This window comes from Myxocyprinus asiaticus, chromosome 16, assembly GCF_019703515.2.
Source record: "Myxocyprinus asiaticus isolate MX2 ecotype Aquarium Trade chromosome 16, UBuf_Myxa_2, whole genome shotgun sequence".
In the NCBI taxonomy this organism is placed as follows: domain Eukaryota; kingdom Metazoa; phylum Chordata; class Actinopteri; order Cypriniformes; family Catostomidae; genus Myxocyprinus; species Myxocyprinus asiaticus.
Genome location: NC_059359.1, coordinates 8,002,383 through 8,030,363, shown reverse-complemented (window position 1 = coordinate 8,030,363; position 27,981 = coordinate 8,002,383). Strand labels below are relative to the sequence as shown.

Here is a 27,981-nt window from a genome sequence, read left to right as displayed (position 1 = left end):
TACATAAAAACAATTATCACTATTTTTAACTTGTCACTATGGTGTTATGGCAAGATAAACACATACACACAAACACACATACAAAAACCTTTAGGAATCTTTAGCAAAATTTCATTAAAATCTAAACAACAGATGTTCCATCCCAATTGTAGAATGACCCAGGTGTTGGATTGAAGTGAGAACAGGCCACTAATCCTTTCATTAGTCAGTAAGGCTCAAAAAACTATGGCTTTAATCCTCAGACTGTTGGCATGATGAAGGCATGTGTAATGATTAAATAACATGCCACTGTGAGTGACATTCAGCCTGCCAAACACACAACACCATAAAGAAACCTGTGTGTGTGTGTGTGTGTGTGTGTGTGTGCGCACGCAAGTGTGCGTGCATGTTAAAGGGACCATGACATGAGAAATACCATTTTACTTTATTTTTTGACATGTAAGAGTTCATTGTGCTATAAAAACATACTATAAGTTTCAGAACTCAAAACTTCCTCAATACAAAAAGGCTCATTTGGATTTCCCTACTTTGTGATGTCACAGATGAATACATGAGCAAATAACTGCCTCTAAAGTAAGACATCAAGCCTACTTTTACACCATCGCACCCTAGGCCCGCCCACTGGCGCTCAGTCAGAAAGGTGAAGAGGAGAGATCAAGACCGGCCTACTATTCATCTGTACACTCTAAAAAAAGATGGTTCTTCAAAGGTTCTTTTCTGACCTTAACAGTTCTATTTAAACCATATCTTCCTGAAGAACCTTTTTGTGCTGAAATGGTTCTTTGCTTTGGGCATTAGGAGTTCTTTATTCCCGCCCTTTTGGTTTTTGAATATAACCGTCAATAAATTCTTTCAAAGTCACCGCATCATTGGTTGACTCACAGCACTGGAGTCCTGGCAGCTAAACCGATCAATTTCACAAACTCAACACTCTCCAGAGGTAAACATGATATCTTTTTTTTTATATATATATATATATTTAACCATTAGTAGATTTAGCAGGAAAGTTATCAGGGATAACAAATCCCATTAGCGCAGTTAAATGGGAGTGAGCATTTGCTTATTTTTCTTTTGCTTCACTTGATGTATTTGAAAGTGATACTGTGGCAAATTTAAAGATTTAAAGAGTTTATCATAAATGTGCTGTTTGGGTGCAAGAGGTTTGTCAAATTTGATGTCATGATTTTTAACACTTTTGTAACCGCTATAGCTGTAACTGTTCGTGTTGGGGAGATCACATTTTCTCAGCTCATTCACGTCATAAAAATTCAAGACCAATATACAGTAAACTGTATGACAAATCTTTACCCAAGCTGTTACTATTTTAAGCATTAACATGACTAATTGCACAAAATAATTTTTCTCGTTGCAGCATTGTCCTCTATGCATTCAATAATTATAAATTATTTTACAAAGAGCTTCTTAACCTTTTGATTTAGAACTGTAGCCACATAGTCCAAATAAAACCTGCATCCAGTTATTTTTTAATAATCCTCATGAGAATTCATAAGATAGAACCAAGACATCCGTTTTTCTCTCTCTGCAGGGCATGAGACTGACAGACCAACTTTAGTGCTTATAATAATCTCTAAATAATAAATCACAGTATGAATGAAACTACACCTGTTATCAGACAACAGATAATTTTGTCACTGCTTGATAAAGGCAGCACAGCGCATGGGTAAGTATTTGCAAAATGTTGAGCAAGTCCATATTAAGCGCTTTAAATTTTAACCTTTACAAAGTAAAACTTTCTGTAACTGGTGGTTTCCTAGCCATAAGATTGTCTTTTTTTATCTGATAGATCTCTACCAGAACATGCAAGTGTGACCAGCTCAAGAGGTGAGCTGTCATTTTGTTTAAAAAAACTGACATTATGTTCTGAAAAAAGGAGTTCATTTTGGATTTTTATTGTGATTTCAGGTATCCATTCCACTGGCGGTATGAGTTGTCTGCTCTGAAAACAGCATATGCCTGCCTAAAAGCTATCAGATTATGTGGGTTTTAAGTACTTTTATCTCTCTTTTTTTCCATATCTATTTTTGCCATTAATTTATACACTATAACTAATTAAAACAATGCCATTTCTTTGTGTCATAGGTTTATGATTAAAAGGTAGCTACACTATGTCTTCCAGCTGTGTTCGGTGAGGATACTTCTCTCCGCTTCTCCACTAAGCATGTGAGTGATAAAGACTGAATTTGTGATCCATACAGAATTTTGGAATGTTTCAATTATTTGCTTGTGTTTATGCATAAACAATTTGCCCAGTCACAAAATAAATAAATAAATAAAATAAAAACCTATCACACTTAATTTCACTTTTTCTTTTTCATATTGTGAAGGGCTCATATATATTGTCCACATATATTGAAAGATTGACTGTGAACCTAATTGTGTATTTCTATTTAGGCAGACGCTGTTGGACCCCACAACCTCATTACCTGCAGAGAGAGGCTGCCATAGAATTACACCAAAATACACAGTGATGGACGGTGAAGACATCATAGAGGATTGTGCAGATATTTTAGTGTAATTCCTTCATTGCATCTATTTTGTGTTTCCATGGGACTTTGCTCTTGCTTGAATGATTGGTTGTCAGTATGGAGAAAAAAAAATGCTCTGTATAAAAGATAAAAGATTTAACATGTTTCTATCCCAGCCTTAATGTGTGGAGCAATGTGGGTCTGCTAATTCATTTGCATATGCATTTATTGACTCTTTCACGTTATGTATTTGTTGATGTATTTATTAATGTGAATATGTATATATAATGTATATATAATATTTTAATAAAATATTATATATACATATTTACATTAATAAATACATCAACAAATACATAATGTGAAGGAGTCAATAAATGCATATGAATTTATGCATTTTGAATTATTTAATCACAATAATTTATTAATGTAGTCAGCTAACAATTGCTGTAAAAGCATTATTTTTTCCCACACATTTTCATTTAAATAGAAAATAAAAGTACTTAACTGACACATGCCTTACTTTTATTTATGTATTTGTTTGTTTGTGTTTATATTTCATATAAAATCATAATTGAGGCTATAATGTTTTATAGGAGCAGAAATATAGAGCATCAAAAAGGTTATTTATTGCACTATTGAGGTTCTATATAGCACTTTCAAAGGAAGGTTCTTTATGGAACCTAAAAAAGGGTTCTATTTAGCACCAAAAATGTTTCTGCTATTGTTACAAGCCAAAGAACCCTTATTTGGTACCTATTTAGAACCATTTTCTTAAGGGTGTACTAAAAGGGACATACACAGGACACCTTCTTGTGCCCATCTGGACTATTTTTAAATGTTTTTCTAAATAAACATGCAATAGACTAACTGCTTTGACCGTTATCGTGCATTTTGTACCGCTTTAAAAAAAAATGCAATGCAAGTAACTTAAGCATAACTTAAAGGAAATTCTGCGACTTTGAGTATAAACGCATCCTGGAACGTCAGTTCACGTCAATGAAAGTCATGTTTCACCATGGACTGTATTATGTGTGTTCACAATACTTCATTGTGGATAGTATGTGTGTTCAGCTAATTTCAGCATGTATTATATGAGTTTTCAGCTCATATCAGCATGGATTGCTTGTAAACAAGTCATAATATGATTAAAGCTTGGCAAAGGAAGTTCAAGAAGTGCTATTGAAAGATGAGGCAGTTAAAAACACTGTTGAACCCGAGCACAAAACTGTAAGAAACCAATTCTATTCACAAATGTTTCATATGTCATGACTAGGGTTGTCAATCGATTCAAATTTGTAATCGAATTAATTATATGGTATGCCGATTAATTAATCAAATTAATCGCAATTAACAGCATATATATATTCGCTGAGAAATCCCTTCAAATAACAATAATTAAATAATGATTAATTAGTTATACAATTATATTTTAATATTACTGCACTTGAGCCAATCATTGGCCTAAAATTCACAGCAACCCATTTTGCAACTGAATTCTTCACTCAGTCCGAGATTTATTTTGAGGGCTTTTCTAAGGACATGTCAATGTATACCTGCATCAGATGGATGCTTCTGGAGCGTTTCACTTTGGTTGCATCTAGGGCTGCCACTTTTGAAGTTTTAAAATAAGGAACACTTTAATGAGGGGGATGGGGGGGGGGGGGGGGATCACGACCCCTAATCACATCCTCCACAGTTTTAGCAATAAAGGCGTTGAGTTAATATGCATTATTAATAAAAATTGTATACCCTTTCTTTTATGAGATATGTTTGATATTTATAGTTTATGGTGCTGTTTGATATATTCAGATGCAATGTGTTGGGTGTGCATCATGTGTAAACCCTGAAATGTAGTTTCTTTTATTATTATTATTATTATTATTATTATTGTGGAGCTGGTTAATTCTCTTCCAACTGAGTTTTAAATATATATGGCTGTATGCAAGGGGCTGCATGATGTTAGCCAATCATAACAGAGACGCTTAGGCCAAAACCGAGCATTTCACAAAGAGGGCCAGAGACAGGGTGAAAAATTATCATATATTACTAAATTATGACTGTTTTGGTGCAAAAAAAACTTTACTAACATTTTAAGTGGACTTCAGGGGAAATGTAATCATAAAAGAAAACTATGTCATTACCTTTTTAAGACACAGTCCATTAATCAGTCCAAAACCTCTCTAAACATCTCTAATACATTTTTTTTTTTCTCTCAAATCCATTCAAATTGTAAGCAAACGTTTAGAAGAATCTGCACTTTTGTGAATTGCTCCTAGAATGAGATCTGTTCTTTGTATTTTTAAAATAAGTCTTTACTAATAATCGTCGAGTGTTGCAATAACCTTATTGAAGATTGTTTGGGACAATTGAGAGAAATCAAACTTCCTTGAACTGCCTGCGTACTATGGTAAAGAGCCATCGTTTGAGACATTCACACAAAAGAATGCTTTTGCCACAACTATACATTCAAGCAGATACTAGCATTTGTAAGACCAGCTGAAAGATGCTGGATCCTGTAGCACACAGTGTGTCTTAGAGCTATTTGTTTCTGCTGAGACATTCAGTTTTCTTCCACTTAAAACCTGATAACAACATCAGCTCTTCTCATTTCACTTAGAAGGTCACGTAAGCATCTGTATCAGAGAGATCAGGAATATGCGCCACTAACAGACACCAAGATCATACAGTCTGATGGTCCAAGAGAGGACATCACAGCTAATGCCAAAGTGGACATCTCTTCACCAAAGGCCAAAATGTCCATCCAAATTGTCTCTTGCTGGTCCATCGCTACAGTACGTCTTGGCAAATAAGATAAAAATAATCTCCCTAGCAAATATACTTGGACTGTTGCAGTGTCTCTCCATTGCAATTTTTGCTCATCCACTGCTGAACAGAGTGTCCTCTCCATGCAGACTTTGCTAAGTGCATTTTTCATCTAGGCCAGGGGTCGGCAACCTATGGCACGTGTGCCATGGAGGGGTAATCACTGGCACGCCAGCAACGGCGAGAGAGGAATAGAGTATTTTATTTACATAAATTCCGCAGCTGCATTCCAATCTACATCTTGATGTAATCCTTCCTCATGATCACACAGCGTGTTTTTATGAGCTGAATGGGAGGCTAAACAAAAAGTTCAAATGTGACGAGACTGCAGTATACCCAACAGACTTGTGCACTGCGTGCAAGCCATTCGTGCATCACGAGCCGGCAGCGTTTCACGTTCGGTTAATCACGCGAGTAATCGCGCTCGCTTTGCTTCGGTCAGACTGCGTGGATGACAGCCTACATTCCGTGTTTCATTTGTTTCATTTTGCTTTCAGAACAACACATGATGTAATAAGGAAAACACCCCTATTAATCCTTGAGATTTCACATACAGGTACACCCTCCTTAAACCATGGACATTCATTTTACATTAAATGATTAAAAGAGAAAACATAAACCCACATGGTGGGGTTCAGAAATATGAGTCTATTCAAAATATAAATTAAACATGGAAATAAAGTTTTAGGATTTTGCAGGTGCGATTAACTGAAAAGGGCTAAATAGTTGATCGGCTTGTGATGTGCAAATGGCTTGCACACGCAGTGCTAGTCTCGTCACACTTTATTACTGTTTAGCCTCCCATTCATCTGATGAAAACACGCTGCGTAATCAAGAGGAAGGATTAGGCTACATCCAGATGGAATGCAGGTGTGAAAAACATCATATAAATAAAATAGCCTGCTCCTCTCTTGCTGTTGCTTGCGTGCTAGTGATTAAATGATTACAGTGACATAATATAAGAAATATTTAAGATTCCACACAATTTCGTGATCAGTCATCAAATAAGCAAATTTGTGACATTAACTTTGTTAACTCATAACACAAAAGGACAGGTTATCTTTCATTAAAGCACTTTAGATGCTCTGAAAATTCACACAGGATCATGATTATATCATATCATCGGGTTTTGCACCAAATTTTCACTCAAACATTTTAATATAATTTGTAATGAAAAATAAATGATTAAATTAGAAAAATGCAAAATAGAAAAATTTTCACGAGGGGAAAATTGCATACATTTGCAATTTGACATGGCACTCCATGTCAAAAAGGTTGCCAACTCCTGATCTAGGCCATGATGTTCCTTTAGAGCATACAAAACCTTCACAATTTTTGTGTGCATTTGTCAGCTGTGCCGTGGCTCGAGTCTATTTTAGAACCATTGAAAGGCTAAAATTTGGACTGTTGAAGTGCTACAACCGGAATAAGCATAAAAAAATCCTCTCTCGATGAAAAAAGGCACTTTTTTTTCTAATTGACAGCATTATTTTTCAAAATGAAAATGGATTAAGGTATGATAAGCTCAGTAACATTATTTCACCCAAAAATGAATATTCTGTCAGCATTTAATCATCTATAGAACATAAAGGAGATGCTAGGCAGAAAGACACCATTCCAGTCACCATTCCATTTCATAGCATTCAAAAGCTGCAATGAAGGTGAATGGTGACTGAGACTAAAATACTGCCTAACAGCTCCTAACTTTCTCTTTTTTTAACATTGAATAAAATATGATCTTGAATTCAAATTCACCAGTTCATATTTCTATATGAGATAGAATTTTTACAATATTTGGACCATGTAACCTGCGTCAAAACATAATAACATACTACACATTGTGGGAAGAAGCGCAAAAGACACAATGACAAAAAGACAGAGGAATGTGCTCGCCATCAGTGTCGTCTAATTTTTATAGAAGAGGTGATGCAGAAAATCTGTTTCTATGGAAATGGCACCCTGGGTCCTAGCTGTTTCAGTTTAATTGCCAGAATAAATGAATATGCCCAATTAAGGACACTGAATTCAGTCATGGCTAAAAATTCAACTATCACCACTATTAATACATACTCTTTTAATGACAAATACTCATGGGATCCTATGGGCTAAATTAACCACTTAAAATACGTATTTGTGAGTTGAGTGCAAATACAGTATTTTATCCACAAAGTATATGTTATTTTTAGAAATGGAGAAACAAGGTGGAAATTTGATGGAAAGGAAGTTTTGACATCTTTTGTCTTGCTTAATAAAAGTAGGGTATAATTTACAGTCAGCCAGTTATTATCGTAAAATAAACCCAAATCCGAAGCGGATCACGGTTACTTATAAAACAGATATATAAAACGATGAGAAATACTGATCCGAGTTGAAATTGTGTATTTGTGTGAGAATAAAGAGACTGTGGAGTGATAAGAGAGAATTGAAACTACATTGTAGTACATTAGTTGCCTAGGACAACGATCAAATTACCTGTAACCAGGGTTGGGTAATGTTACTTTTAAAAGTAACTTGTTAGAATATTGCGTTACTCCTTAAAAAAGTAATTTAATTAATTAAAAAGTATATTTTTATGGAAAGTAAAGCATTTCGTTACTTTTGCGTTATTTTTGTGTTACTTTTTTTCTCACAGCCACTTTCGCTTCTGCTATGCTGTGCATTCCATACAAATAAGCCATGAATTGCATACAAGACACATTACAGGTCATGCTAGCTACAACACTAATGTCAAAACAACATAGTAAACAAACAGATATTTAGAAAGTAGGTCTTCACATCATATTTATAATAAAGAATCAATAATATGAATATGCATGATTTGTTTTTCCATCAACATGGCAGTCAATATGAATAATGAAGAGTAACCACTGTCTTACCTAAAGCAGCAAAATCCAACACTTGAACCTGCATCATATATGTCATCATGAGCTGTGCCAATCGACAATGTCAGAGTCAACTTGAGATGTTTTAAGATAAAATTCAGTGGGGAATGCCAGCCTATCATGTTCAAGGAATGTGTTTGATAATAAAATAATATTTTTCACTCAAGTCATCTCAGTGCACAATTGTTTTAAGTTGATCCACGATGCGTACAAACGCCACTGGTTGATCGCATACAACTTCAAAGGCGCATGTTGATACAACTTGAATGGAATTGTTTTTAATGCTACCAAAATGTCATACTTGTTTATTATAAAACAAAAATGTTGAATCATTTTAGAAACTAAGACATTTTCTTTGCATACACAATCGATGTAGAACTTTGCCTCGGAGCCACTGATCCAGAGTCAGCTTTTCTCATCCCATTCACCCAGTTATGGTGAGCTGTAACACGGAGCAGTTCGGCTGCATAAGTATTTCACCCTGTGTATCATATCGTGGCCAGTGGAAGACTAGTCTTATAATCCTTCTGCCTAAACGCGTTTACTGATTTTTTAATGCAGTGTGTATTAACACATGAATCATCAACCAAATTTTGACCTCATATTATGCTAAACACGCAATTTTCCCGGCTTGTATAGCTAATGCGCATGCGCTTAAAATGTCTGTATTTAAAAGGTGATTGCCTCTTTTGCCTGCAAGGTGGAATAACTTTTCTACATCCGTTGACCGTTGGGCACTAGAGCTTCTTGGTTGGGCGTTCCAATATATCACATTCATTTCAATAGAAGTGACTCGTCTCTGCTAAATAGTCTCTGGCCTAACACTCTATAGAACTACAATGCCCATTATGCACTATGACTCCTCCCCGAAGTTCGCACAATTTTACTCCTGATTTTTCGCAATACAGGGAGAGTAGAGGTGTACAAAAGCAATGAGTTACTTTATTTAAAAAGTAACTCCGATATTATGGTCTAAAATAAAATAAAAAAATGCGTTACTTTACTGGTTACTTGAAAAAGTAATCTGATTACATAACGTGCATTATTTGTAACAGGTTACCCCCAACACTGCCTGTAATCATACAAATATATTTTTACCACAGCATGCCGCAACTGACCAACCAGAGTCAAGTATTCCACAATTGACTAGAATCAAGTATTCCGGAGAGTTGTGTAATAAAGGAACATAACCTTCACCTGACCTTGCAAAAAGATGCACTGTTTCCCAGTTTCATATGCTTTGTCCAAAAACCTAGTGAGCTGACTATATAGGCAGCATTTTAAGGCATCGTAGGCACACTCTGACACAAAGTAGTTCCAAAAGGTAGGCTTCAATTATATTGCCTTCTAAAATATCAAACAAATGCATTATTGGTCCATCAGCGCTGTTTTTAATTGTTTTTGTGTACTGTAAATGTGTGCTAGAATTATGATTTTCATCTTTGCGCCACGTCTTGCTGCTTTTTCAACGTCTCATGCATGAGTATCACATTTTTAAGATGAATTGTGTCAAGTTAAAAGAACTTTTAAAACTCATCTCGAGACACCTGCATTCTGTTCTATTCATTGTGCTGAGTCTAGCTTTTTTAGCGCAAAAAATATGTTCGTTCAAAATGGCTCCTCAGGCAGCATTGCATGTATCATGATTATATCAATGTTTGAGAACGTGGTGTATTTTTATGCTTATTGGAATATCGCACCATGCTAATGCCAAACTGTAATGAAATCAATTGCGAGTCAAGCCTCCTGTGCACTTTGCATGAGGAGTGCTGTTGGCATGGAGCTGCTGCCTATGTAGAACATTCCAAATCAGTCTCTTATTCCATTTAAATTAGAATGCTGCCTATGTAGCTCAGTAGGCTTTGGAACAGAGCCATAACGTTCTCTGTTCTGCTCCGGTGTGGACTGACCTTTAAATGGAATGTGACAAAGCGGTAAACTGCTTTAGTCGATGCTAATGACATTTTATTTCATTATAAACTTTATTATCAAAGTTTTGATTAGAAAAGGCACATTCTCAAAGATTCAGTAGTGAGAACAGCATTTATTTTCCTCTCGTGCTGTGCTTTCTCTAAAGGAAACGGCCTAAAACATCGTGTAAATGAAAAATTAGTCTCAAAAAGCTAATTCAGGCTCTCTCTACCTGACATTTAAGAAAATAGGATGCAAATCTTTTGACGCAGAGCAGAGAATCATGATCAGCATATGATCACATAATCAACTACTTGATTTGCACAGTAGTGATGGTGATAATTGCAGGTAAAAGATGCCGATAATGAAGCATTACACTTTTGAGAACAATTAAATTAACAGTTAAAGCATTTATCTAATCTGACATTAAAAGCGGTTTCATTCTGTTCAGGGTGATTTTAAATACAGATGTGATTTTTAACAAAAGTCAAGTCATTTACATTCGATCAAAATGAAAAGATACTTGAGAAACAATTTGGGATTCCTCAGATCTCCAAACTAATGGAATCTTTTGTAGAACTTCTGCCCTTTCAGAATGTTTTTTTGAAACTTTCTGTGGAACTTACAAATGTAACTGCGAGAAAGCCTGTCAATAGAGTGCAACAGGTGACCTCCCACTTTTCAGCCATCTGGGTTCTGGAACTATTTTCCCCATTCATTTCTTCCATAGACTTCTAATAAAATCCTTCACAAAAGAGTTGTGAGCCATGAACCAAACCAACCAGCTCCGAGGTGAATCACATCACAAAATTTGTTTTGAGGCAAATAAGTATCTGAAAATCGGACATAAAGACAAAGGTACAAGGCTGTGTACTTACCTTCTTTACTGAGGGCACGGACTACAATCCCATTAAGCATTGCGAATGATGTCATTGAATAAAAAACTATGGGAAAATATAAAACTATTGATTTGAAGTTGTTGATTATAAGTATAGAAACAATCTATTTTACATTTATTGCAAAATATTCCGATATGTACAAATGTAGTTTAAGTGTGAAGGGAGACCAACTTGATTACGTCATTCACAGTACGTCATGGGAGCGTGCATTCACTCAGAGGCACATTTCACGGGTTTTGTTGCCTACGGTTCTCTTATTGGTGGATCTTTCTCTGTTGCACCATGGGTAATGTAGTTGTTTACCATGAATTCCGCTATCAAACACGATTTTTAAACAATGAAGTTGAAATAACGCAGACTGATGGCTTCAATGGAAGCACATACCATCGATGAACAACCTCGTAGCTCATGGTAGGTCTGTCTTTAAAGGTTTATAAGTTATCGTTGAAAATCAATTCCTCTATGGGGTAAATTAATGGAATTTTGACTTGCACTCTACAGTTCCTCCAGTATAACCCCATCATACAGAAAAGGTTTTAAGGCACTTGATTAGGGGTATAACGATTCACTCGTTTTCTCTATGCAGCAATTACGGATCCTGCCAATTCATATGCATCGATCTTGAAATATGATTTTTGAATAGAGGATCGTTAGTGTTGGTCAATAATCGATTTAAACAGCATAATGTTGGATGAATCGCAATTCAGGAACAGAACACAATATTTTAGAAAATATAAATATTAACCTTGTTACATATGAGATTTAAAGGAAACGTGCAGCATCATTCTCTAGCACGCCTCGGACTTTCGAGCACCTTCTGTCTGATCTCTCTTCTGGATGGCAACTGATTATCAAACGAGCAAATGACAGCTTGCAATAGCACTCTTGTCGCGAGTCAAACAAGCTCGAACTACAGTATTTGAACAGCTGCCAACTTGTTGCGTGGCCACTACTAAAATAAAATGCTTTAATTGTTGGGAAACTTAGCCTTTATTATTTTTTAAAAGATAAAATAGTGCCATTTTACTCATATCATTGTTTAGTTGGGGGCTTGGTGTGCAGAAAACATTAAGTTGAATTTACCTAGTTAATTGCTTCTCTTTTCTTTGAAACTGAATGTAGTCAGATGATGTTACTTTAATGTTGTAATATTTAAAATAAGTTTACTGATTCAGGGTCTCCATGGTCATGGACAACCTGGAAATGTTAAAATTGTGATTTCCAGACCTGGAAAAGTCCTGCAAATTTATAAAATCTTAAAAATTATTCATTATAAAAAAATGTTTATAGTGAAACATTGAATATGGAATACTTTGCTTGTTACGCTCAGCTCTAAAATATTTTGTTGGCACATTGAACTCTTGGTATTCCAAGTAGCCTGCATGTACAGTACAAGTATTTAATATGTTTTCTTTCAAGTTACTTTTGGTGCAATAAACAATCTTAAGTAGTTTGTCTTTCTTTTTCTTGCTTAAGACATGTTAGGGGAAGTATTTAAAGAATACTATTAATACACTGACAAACATACAGAATCAAATTGTGAATCCAAATAAAATTTCACGGTGTATCGAAACAAATTGAATGGTTTTTGAATCTAATCAAAAATCTATGAATCGTGAATCGAATTGACACGCTTTCAACCCAAAGATTCTCCCCCCTACACTTGATGTATATATTGTTCCTTGAGTAAACTCCATATGGTGCCTAAACTATTGAAACTCAAAAGGTGTGAAATATCACCCAAGAGTGAAACACCCAAGAGTTTAAATTGTCTGACTAGTAATAAAAACAATGAAACTCATGACTCAGTAAGCTGTGAACACATGGTCTGTTGATCAAACAGAAACCTCAATGAGTCTATAAGCCTTTTTAGGCCATTTAAGGTAACATCTTTATGGCTTTATTTTCCTTCTCTTTCCCGCCTGCTAGTTTCATATGTACATATTAGTCATAAGATTGCATAACTAACCCACAAAAAGGTTCCAGAACACATGCCTCTTACAAGTCACCTAAGGAGGCAAGCCATGCCACTGGCTCAACCAAATCGTCAATGTAATCGGCAATGACATTACTTCCTGTTTTTCAAACCACGTCTTTGCTGGTTCAGCAAGCCTCGGTAAACATGGATAGACAGAAAGAAGTGATTAAATCGTCACATTGCATGACTGTGAAAAAGCAAACAATTTTTGCCTCTTTAGTGGAACCTGTTCACTGTACACAATCTGTGTCCATCCATTCGCATGTTCATTTAACGCTGGGCAATATCATCAACAACATGCTTAAATGGACTATGAACGCTTACAGTCACTTATTAACAAAGAAAATCGTGTTCCTGTTTCCCTCATTACAAAACAGATGAGTCTAATCCCTCGCTCGGAGGCTGAGGTGACAAGTGCAGTATCAACATTGTGAGAAAGATATGAGCTCAGATATAACACATATTGCATGAGAGAGCAGTCTGAAATGGATGGATGAATGTAATGAAACCTGCCAAGAACATGTCCTAATCATATTTCACACCAAAATCAAAATGAACATAAATTAAATTTTAAGAAAATTATACCTATTTTTGGACCATTAGGAATTGGAATTGTGACATTATTTCCATGGGGGGGGGGTAATAGCACCAACCTATAGCACCATCTAGAGCTCTGTACTTGCCAAGGGTTAGGAAGTGTAATCGAAATTATGATCGTGCCTAGAGACTGCAATGGCAATATGTTTAGTGAAAAAGGAGTTATATTTTGGTCTTTTCTCACGCAAAACCGATTGAATCGCTTCAGAAGACATGGATTAAACCACTGGAGCCTCATGGATTATTTTATGCTGACTTTATCTCCTTTTTGCAGCTTTTGGAATTCTGGTCACCATTCACTTGCATTGTATGGACCTATAGAGCAGAGATATTCTTAAAATCTAAATCTAAAGAAATTAGAGAATTTTCATTTTTGGATGAACTATCCCTAAGTGCTGTAAAATTATTGTTTATTGTTAGTCCACGGTAACAAATTTTTTTTTACAATGTTAACGAATTCAACCTTATTGTTAAGTGTTACCATAACAATATATTATGTAGATCCATGGTACTCAACAGATGGCCCACAGGCGGCATCCGACCTGCAAACCATCTTTTTGTGGCCTGCGTGATGTTGACATCACATCAAATTATTGAATGTGTATGAATTTTGAGGTGTCAAATTTCTAGAGCCTTTACAGTAATTCTCTGTATTTATAAAATGCTGAACCGTTATAGAGGAAAAGAAACGGCAAACGGATAAAAATAATTAAATTACAAATCCATGAATATAAATCTGATTATAAGCCACTTTATGTAACATGAGTGCGGTGTCAGTCAACACGTCAGTTTGTGCATGCTCTCAGTCACTTTAAACATGCATGCTCTGAGTCTCTCTTCCACACTTGCTCGTCACTGCCATAGCACGAATCAACCGAGTGTCGGGTGACAAACTCAACAGAGATATATGCTCGTCGTGAACACTAATAAGAGGGAAAAAAGGGAAATCGAAAGTTGAGCTCTTTTGGAGCTAGTATTGGATATAAATGTCTTGTTTTGAGGGCACTGTATCTCTGGTGTGTGTGCGTGTGTTCAGTGTTTCATGACAAAATGTCTCAAAATGTACATTTTAATTGTACATTGCCATTTTTTAGGGTGGTGTACTCTGCTGCCGTCTAGATGGTCTACTTGTAAAAGCGTGGATCTTTTAAAACAAACAAATATATTGGCCTATATATGATCATTATAATGATAGTATATCACAGTTTTTATTTTTTTAAAGAACCACACATTTGTAAGAATTTTGCTATATACTGTATCTATATGTAATGTTTTATTTTACATAATATTTAATATAATATCTAATAAATGCTTTCCGGCCCCCCAGCTTTCCAAAGTTGAGTACACCTGATGTAGATTGTAAATTAGGTATATATTATGGTAGTAACTGTTGAACAAAACAGAACAAAACAAAAACCAAAACAGGAAAATGTGCTTGATTTTAATGAAAATAATGTTACAAAGCAAGAAGTCTTAAAAAAAAGATTCCTTTTTAGGACCATTTTCACTATATATATATATATATATATATATATATATATATATATATATATATATATAGCTCGGCTTTGTTTGATGGCTTGTGGCCATCCATCTTCCTCTTGATCACATTCCAGAGGTTTTCAATGGGGTTCAGGTATGGAGATTGGGCTGGCCATGACAAAGTCGGGATCCGGCGGTCCTCCATCCACACCTTGATTGACCTGGCTACATGGATGGCCACAAGCCATCAAATAAATCTGAGCTGCTTGAATTTTTGCGCCAGGGGTGGCATAAAGTCACTAAACCGCAATGTGAAAGACTGGTAGAGTGCATGCCAAGACACTTGACACTCAAGCTGTGATTGAAAATCAGTGTTATTCCACCAAATATTGATTTCTGAACTCTTCCTAAGTTAAAACATTAGTATTGTGTTGTTTAAAAATGAATATGAACTTGTTTTCTTTGCATTATTCAAGGTCTGAAAACATGGCATATTTTTTGTTATTTTGACCAGTTGTCATTTTCTGCAATTAAATGCTCTAAACGATAATAGTTTCTGGGGAATTTGGGAGAAATGTTGTCAGTACTTTATAGAATAAAACAAAAATGTTCATTTTACTCAAACACATACCTATAAATAGTAAATCCAGAGAAACTGATAATTTTGCAGTGGTCTCTTCATTTTTTTCAGAGCTGATATATATATATATATATATATATATATATATATATATATATATATATATATATATATATATATAGTATATATTGGGGTGATTTCTGACTTTGTGATTTTTAACCAAAAGTGCAACTGTTGAATCTTTGCTAACATGTTTCTGTGCATAAACATGTATGGCTGAATGGAGGCCTTTACTAGGATAAAAGGAGTATTAGAAGTTCTTGGGACACTGGGATAAAGACTTTCACATTTCATGAAGTATTCTTAATAAACTCCAAATAAAGCCCTTATACTGTAATTGGTGATTTTTATAATTGCACAACACACAAACAGCAGCATAGTAAAATGACAAGACATTAAACATACAGTGAATAAGGAAGAGAGCATTTGCACAAGACACTTGAGCTAAATACCATGGCGTGCCATGTACTGTATCCATACACTCATTCCACAGGTCTATGTTAATAGAGCTAGCTATTTATTTCTGGATACTAATGCTTCTAGCAAATTCTAGGAATACAATATTATTTGGGCTGTTCTATAATAAAATATGGTATCTTTGACCCAGTTACCCAATTCCCAAACCAAATGTTATAAATGGGTTTTGTTCTAAAAGGTGCACTAAATAATTTTTTGTTTGTATTATGTAGCATGTTTTCACATTGCACCCATTTTTACAGTCTACATCTATGGTATAAGATACAGCTAGTTGCCATGGCGACTGTATTTTACCTGAGGTCCATCTCTGAGACCGTCCTCTGGGCCACGCCCTCTTCGGACTCCTCCTCCTCCTGTCTGTCTACACTGTCTGTCCTTCTCCTCACCTTTCCTGCCCTCCCACCACCTCGCTTCATCTCTTTCTCCTCCTCTAACCCTCCTTCTCCCTGCTCTTCCTGTAATGCCTCCCCAACAAACTCCTCCCCCTCCCTGGAGAGACTCCGCCCCTGCATTTCTTTGCTGTGGGCGTGGCCAGCAGAAGTAGAAGCAGATGATGCACGCAGCATGCAGAACAGGAATGAAATAAAGTGAAAACAGTGTAAACACTAACTGATTGAGTTATGAGGTAAAGACGAATACATGAAGAATACAGAAAAGAAAGCACAACAAAATAATACAATGCACACAGTACAAGCATCAGAAGCCAGACAGTACGCACGTACAGTAGAACAAAAATGTGTTTTAAACCTGGTAGAACAAAATGTACACTTCAAGCATTTTATATGGAGTGCGTGTGTTTGCTTGGGATGATTTACTAGCATTTTAGTAAAAGGAACCATACATGCTCACTGTAGTAGATTAAGTATTTTCAACTTATTTCAACTATGGGAGCTGAACGGAAGGTTTGCACTAGCAGGGCGAGTTGCTGTGGTTATCACTTGTTGCTGTGGTTATCACTTGTCATTGTGAGTTCACGTGTGACTCCGCTTCCATTCACATTCAGAATGAAAACTGGGGGAATTCACTCTTTCAGATTAAAAGGAATGTTCTGGGTTCAATGCAAGTTAAGGTTATCGAAAGAAATGGTGGTGTAATGTTGATTACCATGAAAAATCATTTAGACTCACCCTGGTAATGTTTAAAAAAAAAAAAAAAAAAAAAGGAGAAATATTTTTTATGGTAATCAGCATTATGCAACAAATGTTGTTGATTGTGCTTAACTTGTAATGAACCCGGAACATTCCTTTAATGCACTCTCAAAAAAAATCTAAAGAGCACAGTTCAGTCATTTTTATTGTTGACAGCTTCTGGACTGACTTATACCGCACAGGTTTGGCAGTGATCCTTAAATGAGCGTTTCTGATTTAAGAAGAAGCTGTCTCACCTGATCTTGTGGCTGCCTCTTGGCCTTTCTGATTGGACAGAGATGTAGCTCATGCTGCTGAATCGAGATGCACTACTAGTTCTCGACACAGCGGACACGTCACTGACATCACTGTCCGAAGACTTGGCCGAGAGGTTTTCTCCCCGCTGAGGATCCTTGCCGGAGCGCTGCAGTACAGAAAAAAAACATGTCTGTTAGAAGCTTATGGTCAACAAACAGAAAACACTTTATACCAAACATTGAAAAAAGAAGTCAAACAGGGGTTAAAGTTGAAGTGTGTGACGTTTTCAATCTTAAAATAAAAAACAAAATATTAGTATGGACGTAGCCTAAGAAAGCCAGTAGGTTGAAAGTTGACTTCCAGAAGAGTGTAAAATACCCTCGTGCAGCCCCGCATACACATACGTGGACATTGTATTTTGGCTCTGCTATATGCAACGCATAATTTAAATTCATTTAAACCGATTGATCTCAGCTCAGGAGAGTCGTTCAGTACTGTGCGTTCAGTAATGGGATAAACTTTCGACGCACGGAGTCATGTGACAAGACAAAACAACATGGCGCAGACCACAGCGGAGTTTGTCTTTGGGAGAAACGCCAACAAAACTACATCTGGTAAGAAACCTAATTAAGTTTTTACACTGAAACCTGTTTGAGTCAAAAGATCAGAGTCTCTAGTTTTATCCGATATGCCATTATTTTAATTTGAGTGATTTATTGATAAACGTCACACTGCTAAACACAATGTACACTAATGTGAAATTTACCACATCTCTTCCTTGGAAATCCAGTATTTATTGTGCATTATCACACTGAGAATCATTTCAGAGGCTTTATATGAAGTTAGGATGAAAATAAGTTACTTTTTGAACAGTTTTGAGACCAGTGCAGACAGACAGCATACTGGAGGTGAAGTCATTCACTAAATAGGGAGCAAAGGAGCATCCTATAGCTCTTTATGCAGCTAAGTGCATTCAATCCAAACTTCCTATCAAAAGTTCAGTTTCAGGCTGCAGATGATGTTTGGACCACTCAACATGTTTGGCAGACATGGGACAATGGTATAATTTTATTTTAACATGGTTGGCAGTGATTGGATGATACTGGTAATTACTTTCAATAAAAATCAGTTATGCTAATTTCTGATGTAATGTTTGTAACGTCTCAAAAACATGAATAGCCAACACTTCTGGAAACATAATAAACAATTTGATTTAAAAAATCTGTCTTTCTACAGCTTGGTATTATTTAAAATTTCACAACTTAATCCCACTGTCCATATTTGTTGCCATACATTTTTAAGAAATCTATTTGCTCTTGAAATTATTATTATTATTTTGCATGTTTATTAGGTGCTAATAGTTACCAGTCAAAAAGGGAAATGGAAAATGCACACAGCAGTCACGCTTGTGACTCAGCAGGATACTGTGGCTTTGTGGCACTTTTAAAACATTCATCTGTTTGTTTGAGGGCTAGAATATGTCAACTTCTATCTCAAACGATGGTGCGAGTTTAGAGAGGGACTGTCTGTTTTTCAACCAATGACTGACTGGGGCCGAGCGGAAAGAGTGTTCGGGGGATAAATGTCCACACGCTAGCATTAAGGCATTCAAATTTTATTTTACTAATTACTTTACAAAACGTGTCTCATTTTAGTCTAAGGTGTTCCTAAGTATTCTGTTCTTGACAGAAATGGGGTGAGGTATTGAAGATGCTTATTAACATATTAGTGTGTAGATGCTCATGACACACTAAGATGATCATAAAAATTATATCCTTAACAGTGTCTTTCCACTGGCCTATCAGACAAATCAGCATATACTGTATATCTTTATCTTCTTTTAATAGAATCCTGCAGAATTTATGGGTTGGGGCAGTATAATGCCTTTCGTACCACACGCTTAAAAGGATATTTAGGGAGAGTGATATAGCCGTATATGGCGCTGATCTTAATCTCAGGACATTGGTCAGTGTAGAGAAATACTAATGTATATCTTGAGGCTGAACTTCAGACTTCAGTATTGTTGGGCCTCATGTATTCAGATAGAAGACAAAGGCAGGACTAATACAGTCGTAAAAACCTAACTCAAGCCCCCACCTTCCAAGTTGTAAATCTTACTGATAAAAATCGCGCCAAAATCAAACAAAGGGAGTCCAAAACAGACTACAAATCCATGAAGTCTTGCTCACTAAAGGATCGAACTCTCAACTCCTATTGGATGAGGCACACAACAGAACGTCCCTCAAACATGACATCATCAGGAGTTGAAATACCTCTGAAATGTTTTGTGCGTCGCTTCCAGCGATTTTGTTCACCGAATATAGACGTAGCTCTTTGCTGCTCTCAAGTGCAACCTCGTGGCACAAGGAAGTAACGTCCAACTTGAAACCGTAGCCATACAATCTCCATCTCGCTGGACGAGTTGAGATTACTCTGTGTTCAACCGAACACTCTAACGGATCCGAAGGAGACCGCCGAGCAATTCGCATCTTCATCCGTTTGCCTACAGAAGTGAAGAGATTAAAGATTTCTCTTCCATCTTCAATCAAGTCGACATTTCTGAGTTCTCCGCCAGCCCGCCAAGAATCAACAGCCGTACCGCCCGCCGACAGCGCGAGGAAACGGCCTCCCGTCATCACCCAAGCCTCAAGGAACCGGGTCAAAGTTAAAGGACGGAGGAAAACACATTCTACCTGTGTCCTCATGCGATTCAAGTAAGAGGTTTACGTCTGGGCAGAGATAGAATATTATAGCGTGTTATTCTTGTGTTTCAAGGTTTTTGCTTGTACAGTTTATGGACCGCCATGTCCGCTCATTATTAATACTCAGGGTATTAATTATCACGAATTTGTTTTGCTGTATTGTGGTCCAACCAAATTGGACTGTTGTGCAATTTAGCCATCGCGGGTGATACAGCAACTGAGTTCATCCATTAAAGAGTCAAATAACGCGGGACTTTTACGAGCCATCCACCGCGTCTCTGAGTGATAAACACAGCTGCTTTCTCTCCCACTATCACGAAATCGGCTTTAGGGCTGTCACTTAATCATCTCTCTCTCTCTCTCTCTTACTAATCACACACACACACACACACACACACCTTATGTGTTATAGGATTATTTTGATTTCCATATCTAATCATATCACTGTTTAGTTTGTAGTTGTAAGTCGGAAGTTTATTGACTGCATTGTATTAATTATTAATTGATATTACTGCATAAATAAACTTTGTTTATATTACAAAGAGAAGTGTTTTGGTTTGTTTTGCATATGCCTGTGTCATGCTGACGGGATGTCAGTGCTCGGATTCAAACCTTCATTCACTGTTTTTTTTCCCAAAAATCGATATTCTTCGGATGTCGATTTTCCTAAGAAAACAATCTAATATTGAGACTGTTTTACTGTTTGGTTATTAGTCCCTAATTCCAGGGTGGTGCCCCGTCAATGTTAATCCTTATTAATATTCTATTGATTTTTGATAATTGATAATCATCTTTGATGATTGAATTTGAATGATCAATAAGCTAGTGTTAATTTTAATTAATGTTTCATCGATGTTAACAATTAACGATTATCTTTGATAATTGTTGATTTAAAGGATTTTAAAAAGCTAACATTGATTCTCATCAATGGTCTATTGATTTTAATAATTAATAATTATCTTTGATCATTATTAATTATTGCTAATAACCAAACTTTCTCCTAAACGTAGCACACTACATTTACTGGAGCCCCATATGAGGTTTTAATGAGTTAGATCCAATTAATTAATTTAAATATTAATTAATAACTACAGAAATAATTATTAATTATTTCTGATCGTAACACTGATCTAAACAACTGGTAAAGCCCTACAGTGTTTAGGTCATAAAAATTTCAGAACTCCAGGAAGTGGGTCACCAAATAAACTATGCTTACCTTTATACAACAGTCAGGTTTGTTCAAGCAATGAAAAGTGCTTGTTTTTTCTCAAAACCTATAACTCTCTTTGTGTTGTCTACCTTGACTACAGGTAGTTAGGTCAGTGTCGGTGAAGCTACTTTGAAATTGTAGCTTCCGAAGCTGCTAGTTTCATAACTTAAAGGTGTTGAACTATAGTCAAAAACCCTTTTCAAAAACTTGCTAACTGCATTAAAGCTATTTAAGGGGGTATTATATAATTTTGATTAAATAACTATCAGATGATATCATGTATTTCATCGTGATAATCTCAATTAAGTTGACAGAATTAAACTTAAAATGATTTATTTATAAACTAGAAAACACCCTTATTTATAGTATTTGAGTTGAAAACAGTGATTCCACTGTTCTGGCAAACAGGTTGTCCACCCTAAAGTCATATTATTGGTTAAGCCAATGTTGTTATGTCCAAACAAAAATAATACAATTGTGTTAAAAAAAAAAGACTGCAATTCCTTATTCCTTATCCTTGCTACAAATGGTTTTCCTAGCTTCAGAAAATATTTTGGAAAGATTTAAGGGGTCGTTCACCCAAAAATGAAAATTCTCTCATCATGTACTCACCCTCATGCCATCCCATATGTGTATGACTTTTTTTCTTCTGCTGAACACAAACTAAGATTTTTAGAAGAATATCTCAGCTCTGTAGGTCCATACAATGCAAGTGAATGGTGATCAGGCATTTGAAGGTCCAAAAAGGAGATAAAGCCAGCATAAAACTAATTCATACGACTCCAGTGGTTTAATCAATGTCTTCTAAAGCAGTCCAGTTGGTTTTGAGTGAGAACAGAACAGACTGTACACCTTGCCATTGCAGTCTCTAGGTACGACCATGATTTCAGGATAGATTACACTTCCTAGTGATTGTTGCATGCACAGAGCACTACATGGCGCTATAGGTAATCAAGCTTGAAATCATGATCGCCAAGGAGAATGCTGTCAAGATGTACAGTGAAAAAGGAGTTACATTTTGGTCTGTTCTCACCCAAACCCAACTAGACTTTATCTACTTTTTGGACCTTTAAAGATCTGGTCACCATTCACTTGCATTGTATAGACCTACAGAGTTGAGATATTCTTCTAAATATCTTTGTTTGTGTTCAGCAGAAGAAAGAAAGTCATACACATCTTAAATAGCATGAGGGTGAGTAAATGATGAGAGAATTTTAATTATTGGTTGAACTATCCCTTTCATGATCAATACCAAAGTACACAACACTACAACCCATCGAACAGACTGTACTTCACATTGTCCATTGGTGTCAGATTAAATATGGTGTCTATCATGCCTGAGGTGTATTGCTTAGTTAAAAAGAGAGGTAGACCACTGTTACTTGCCTTCGGGGGATAGTCCTGTTCCAGTCTGGAATCTGAGCCTGTTCCCTGTTTATACTTGTTCATCTTCAGTTTCATCTGCCGCGTTCGTTCCTCCACATCCATAGCACCTACATACCAGAAAAGATATCAATGAGTTTGAATGTTTGTATGGTTGTTTATAAAGTGCCTCATGATTTTGAGTTTGCTGAGGCTGGATAGAAACAGATCTGTCGACCTGTTCACTAACGAAGCATTTGAAAAATGTGGAATGGTCAATTAAAGAAATCTTTCCCTTCAACACAACTACCGCTCAGCCTATGATGGAGCACTGACAGAGTTCAGTAACTAACAGCTCTCATGAGGTATTTGATAGAAACAGTAATAGGCAACTGGCATGTGTTAGACCTAATCATAGTAAAGTTTTCTTAAAGTATTCTTGGAAAAACAGCAGCATTTTTAGCTACCATCTGAGAATGAGACATTTGTATGTTAACAATTTAATCGTCAATCAAAAATTAATTGTATGCACTTATCAAAATGCCTGTCAGCAAAATCACAGTTATTTAAAGAGCTAGCACTTAAATTCCTCCACGCACACATTGGCATAAATTATGCAGCCCAGAGCAGATATTATAGCAGATATATTATAAATCAAAACAATAATCAAAGTACAGAGGAAGGCTATACCAAAATATTATTTATATTTTTAAATATTATTTTATGTATACAAGTGTCCCAATTTTGTAAGAGTAGTTTAACCTAACATTTTAGTCACACAATCCCGACTCACATTTCACAGTATCTAAATGATTAAATATCATTCATTATTACTAAATAAAATCTGAATAAAATGTGAGTGTATCTGCCTGTTCTATAGTCAGCCAGCCAAAAGACTAAGCGCTGTGTAAAGCAAAGTACATCAGTCTTTGCCAATGCAGGTGGCGTAAATGTAAATAGCAACTTCCTCTTGCCAAAAGCAATTGAACTGTTAAGTTATTAACACACTCATCAAATTACCCAATTATTAGTGTTCTCAGAATCATGAGGATAATTCGAATTAACTGCAGTGCTATTGTGAACCGTACACGGTGTTCGCTTTTAAACTTAATAGTGCTAACCGTGCAACTACCACATTTAAAAGTTTCCAATCCAAAGGTTAAAATTACAGTTGTTTCACTATTGCAATGGCATAAACATACACAAACAGACTTCTGTTTTTATTTTCCAATTTTTCAGATGGCCATGGAGAAAAAATTAGCACACTAAGTAAAAAAGTGAAAAGTGAAAGTGATTGCAAATAAAATGCAAAATTAAAAACCTATGAAATTAGTATGATGTGAAATATATCTGTCATGAAGCCAGCTCTATGACATCATCAAACAAATACAGATGCAAATGAGTCAATTATCCACAATTAAGCTCATAAAATGCATTGTGTGCCATGTATCCAAATAATGTGTTTTCAAAATGAAGACAAAAGAGGACAAATGAGCTAATGAGTTTGGCTTCACAGCAGAAGTCAAAAGTAATTTCTACGATTTGAAATAAAGAAATTAAGTGAATAAAACACTCATTAAGAGTGCAAAGCAGGAAGAAGTGATAGATTTAAAAAGCCAGCGAAGACAACAGAGCTGTGATCAAAAGAAACAGATGGGCTATGTTCGGAATAGCAAACTATTAAACTACTCTTACCATTTCTGCAGTGTGCAGTATGCAAATTATCTGTATGCATAGAATACCCAGATGACCTACTGATTTTTGTCAAAATGTGCAGTATACAACAAACCATACTCTGCAATGCAATGCACTATTTTTAGGCTATTCTGAACATAAGCATGGTTTTCAAGCATGATCCCAGCATTTCCTATTCTACAGTCTTTACACTCATTATTCATTGTAAAATTGATAACAGTTGGATTCAAATGTGTACTGTGGTCCTAAGAGGCAATGTTTGAATCTCACAAAATCTGTTAATAAATATCCAGGTTAAGATGTTTTGCATTGTGACATTATTTTCATGACAATTTTATCACTTTATTTGAAATATGACCTGGACATCATGAGATTCACTCTGATATGTATTCCTTATAAGCACACTGCAGCCTGCCCTGCTGAAAAATCCAGCTAAAAACTGCTAGATGGTTTCTAGCTGGTTATGGTCATTAGCTGGTCCAAGCTGGTTTAGATGGGCGATCTGCTGGACAAAAACAAGTGGACCTGGTTTTGCCCAGGTAGACCATCTTTGTCAAGTTGGTTATGGTGGATCACCTTAGACCAGCAACAAACCAACTAGCATGTTCCATAAACCAGTTTGATGACATTAAACGAATAGTTCGCTCAAACAATTAAAATTCTGTAATTATTTACTCACCCGTGTCATTTCAAACCTGTACGTTGAGCATCAAAAATGACAAATATTTAACCAAAATTTGAGACATTATTTGCTGAAAATAGCTCTCAAATCTCATTTTCACTTTCGCATATTCAAACTTGGTGTGTTGCGTTTGGCGACGAGACATGAAACAACCATAGTAATTTGGCATCATTGACGTTAAGCCTGGCACATCTCATTAAAGTTTGCATTCTAATTTCATTTGAGATTTGAGAGCTATACTGAAGGTGAAAACTTACAATTTGGATCCGTTTCTCCCATAAACCTATCGTGTGTCTTAAAAAGACTTGGAATAAAGCGCACATGTTGTAGAAACGTTTTCGGCGCTCAACTTCACATGTCATTTTCTCTTTTTGTGCTACACGGAAGACAAAGCCGAACGAGTTTGGATTGGGTGATTAAATGTTGACAGAACTTTCATTTTTGAGTGAACTATTCCTTTAAGGTGGCATGATCTGCTTTTCCAGCAGGTTGAATGAGCGTGATTGAGCCAAACAGAGAGGAGCTGAGACAAGGCTAGGAAAGTAGAGCAGAAGAAAGGACAGACCTGAGTTTGTCCAACCGGGGGAGTCCATGTCTTCTGGGTGAGGGGTGAGTGGGTCACATCACAAAAACGGACAGACACAGACAGAGGAGAGGGGTGTGAGAGGAAGTGTGCAGAAGGAGGGGAGGAGGAATGAGGGGCAACCAGAGGCATCAACACACAGGGATGGGGCACAACGACAACAAACAACAGAAACACCAACAACATACAAAAAATGAGGGAAATAAAACAGATAAAACCTCAAACACAAGTGTCAAATCCCATTAAAGAGATAAAGGAAAGCTCATGGAAGAAAAGGAAAAGCTAAATAATCCAGAGTTCAGAAGATAGACAGCCATTCCTGCTTAAAGACAAACCCTGAAACTTTAGAGAAATGTTAATTGAACATGCAGACGGAAAATGATTTTAAAAATGACCTGTGAAAAGAAAGGAGAAAAGAAAAGGTAAGAGGAGAGTCCTCGCAAACCCTGAGGAGAAACAACCTGCTATGTAACATGACAAATCTCCAAATTAAAGATACAATTACGACACTTCTGCACCCACAGAAAGATCCACAGATTTCATCAGAATTTAAATGCCCATCTTTCACAAAATTGTACATAATCCCTTGCATGTTTGTTTATTACATAATTTGATCATGCTTTCAACTACCAATAAGAATGTCTCATCATGAACTCTCAACTCGGCTTAACACACTTTACCATGTTTAAACCATTCTGCAGAAATCCAGAGTTTACCTTAAAAATCAGTGCAAAAAATGCAAAAAAATGCACAAAAAAAAAAAAAAATGTGATTCTGTCAGGCACTGCCCAAGACCAACAAACCCTCTAAAAGTTCACATTCACACTATAAATGTGCAAAAATACATATTTTTAAAATCGACAAATCAGTATTGGTTTTATCAAGCACACCTGACACCGATCAGATGAATTTCTTAGGCCACGTCCAAACGAATCCGTTTTCTTTTGAGAACTCCTTTTTCAGTTTCCTAAACGCTCAATTACTAAATGCTCTTTTTGCGTAGAAAAATCAATGTGTTTTCAAATAAAAAAAGGGATTAGTGTGAACAAAGCCTTATGGATATATGCACATTAATGTAGAATATGAGGTCAAAGCCGTTATTTTATTTGGCTTCAAATGCAGCTCATCTATTCAGAAGGTTGGAGGAAGACTAATGCAGCAGTGCATGGTGGATCATATCATGAACAAGAAGAATGCATAAATCTCACTAGGAATGGCCATGCGTTCTGACACTGTTTTAAAATTTAAACACCCGCATTCCATCACAAACGTTGCCTAAAATCGGCAACTCTCTTGGAAAATAAATGACTTCAGGTTGCTTTAGCGCTGCAAATGTCTTTCAGTGTGAACATCCTTTAATAGTGTGCTTAGACCAAACACATTCTTGCATTTAAAAAAAATAAAAAAGCTAAATGCAACTGACTATTGACTATCCTGAACCCTCCCTTTTTTCCACTGTTCACAAATATCCCAAAATCCTCATTTAATTGTTTAGCATCATATGTAATGTTGCATGAATCTCAGGGCGATGTTTACCACTAATTGGACTCAATCCTCCTCTGCATATGCAAATTCTTTATCTGCGTCTTCACAGAAAACGCAATCTGCTGATGTTGCTTGCTTTTTCTCACTTTTTCCTTGTTCTCTTGAGTAACAACGAGTCGTGCTTTGATCCGCTGCAGCATTAATCACATACCGACCCTGCGTGCATGATCTTGTTTACCCAAGCACATTTCTCAAGCATTAATCACCCTTAAGATGATGCCATTCCACACAGATGCCTGCACTGATGGGCCGTTCATTAGCCGGACCAGATATGGACCCTATTAACCCACACACACTCAAACAGACACACAAATGACTCGTTAGGAAGATATTATGAATCCAGATCCTCAGAACTGTTAAAGGGAGGGTTCACCCAGTTCATTTATGGGTGAAGCTGGATCCTCCATCGGGCAATCTTAAAAGTGGTATAAGTTGTGTAAAATCAGTCAGTTAGATTAGAATTGGCAATTTCAGTCAGCTCCACCTCCCTAATTTTCTTCACCTATCTTCACTCGACAACCTTCATTCCACTTATACCTCCAGAGTGTAAGAGAGCTTTATAAAGTCAGACCTCAAAATGATTCAGAGGAAGAGAGGATAGACCAGACAGGGTCAAGGTCAGAGAGGTCAGAGGTCACT

The 27,981-nt window shown here is 36.3% G+C and overlaps 1 protein-coding gene and 1 long non-coding RNA gene across 24 annotated transcripts in view; one reads left to right on the top strand and one right to left on the bottom strand.

The window, feature by feature from the left end:
• Positions 1 to 27,981, bottom strand: part of LOC127454459 (regulating synaptic membrane exocytosis protein 2-like) — a 222,145-nt gene that overhangs the window by 43,457 nt on the left and 150,707 nt on the right. For 14 of the 22 annotated variants that reach the window (XM_051721658.1, XM_051721664.1, XM_051721665.1 and 11 more), the window contains 2 exons: positions 22,862 to 22,968; positions 17,563 to 17,729 (listed from right to left, as the gene is read on the bottom strand). The exons of 7 other annotated variants lie outside the window; for them this stretch is intronic. In XM_051721658.1, the coding sequence (XP_051577618.1) occupies positions 17,563 to 17,729; positions 22,862 to 22,968 (274 nt within the window). Of the gene's footprint in view, positions 1 to 16,472; positions 16,594 to 17,562; positions 17,730 to 22,861; positions 22,969 to 27,981 lie in introns of those variants that run through there. One more of the 22 variants, XM_051721670.1, reaches the window with a different exon arrangement.
• Positions 1,545 to 2,719, top strand: LOC127454476 (uncharacterized). Of its 2 annotated transcripts, XR_007899559.1 has the most exons (5): positions 1,545 to 1,681; positions 1,805 to 1,842; positions 1,924 to 1,997; positions 2,101 to 2,181; positions 2,413 to 2,719. It is a non-coding gene; the product is annotated as an uncharacterized LOC127454476 (long non-coding RNA). The 2 variants fall into 2 exon arrangements; XR_007899560.1 differs by lacking the exon at positions 1,545 to 1,681 and having other exon boundaries at positions 1,772 to 1,842.